Source organism: Myotis lucifugus, unplaced genomic scaffold (assembly GCF_000147115.1).
Source record: "Myotis lucifugus unplaced genomic scaffold, Myoluc2.0 scaffold_678, whole genome shotgun sequence".
Taxonomy (NCBI): Eukaryota; Metazoa; Chordata; class Mammalia; order Chiroptera; family Vespertilionidae; genus Myotis; species Myotis lucifugus.
Genome location: NW_005871726.1, coordinates 102725 through 103433, shown reverse-complemented (window position 1 = coordinate 103433; position 709 = coordinate 102725). Strand labels below are relative to the sequence as shown.

The 709-nt window shown below is 71.4% G+C and overlaps 1 protein-coding gene across 1 annotated transcript in view; it reads left to right on the top strand.

Annotated features, from left to right (window-relative positions):
- The first annotated feature begins 255 nt into the window (after nucleotides 1-255).
- Nucleotides 256-709, top strand: part of SPNS1 (sphingolipid transporter 1 (putative)) — a 7932-nt gene continuing 7478 nt past the window's right edge. The window contains exons 1-2 of the mRNA XM_023746443.1: nucleotides 256-270; nucleotides 566-703. Coding sequence (XP_023602211.1) covers nucleotides 256-270; nucleotides 566-703 — 153 coding nt within the window. The remainder of the gene's footprint in view (nucleotides 271-565; nucleotides 704-709) is intronic.

The window sequence follows — 709 nt, the reverse complement described above, 5'->3', positions numbered from 1 at the left end:
CTGGTTGCTTTGGCTGCACAGCAGCAGAGGCGCTTCCGCGCGCCGGGGTCCTGCGGACTCGGAGACGCGCTCCCCGGTTACCCAGGCAACAGGGCGGCAGTCACGTGGTGCAGGAGCCTGCGGCGAAGTCTTAGGAGCATGCGCGGCCCTCGGCCTCAGGTTCAGCAGTCGGGAGGCGGGTCATGTGTCAAAGGCTCGCACGCGGTGGCGTCGGCAACCCAGACTCAGTCATCACATGACCGGCTTTTAGCCATCATGGCGGCGGCCGTGGTGCAGCGCTGGGGTTGAGCTACAGCGAGCGTCGTGGGCTCCTGCCCGGGGTGAGGGTGGCTCCACCAGGGGGGTGGGGAGGACCAGGCCCTGCGCGGCCCCCCTCAACCCTCTCCGGACATCACCCGAGTTCCACGCATCCCCTCCGCGCGGTGTCTGCCGGGACGGGGAGCAGAACCGGGCCGGGTTCCATCCCCGCCGTGCTCTGGGCTGGGCAGGCTCCTGCCCGCCTCTGCGCGCACCTCCCGCGCCCGGGCCCCTCCGGCCTCCTGCCTCCAGCCTCCTCTCCTCGCAGGTAGGATCGTCGGTGGGACCAGAGCGCGGGCAGGCGCGGCCCCTGGGACCATGGCTGGGTCCGAGAACGAGCCCTTTCCTCAGCCAGGCGGACGACACTGACGACGGGCCGGTGCCCGGCACCCCGGGTTACCGGGGTCCATGG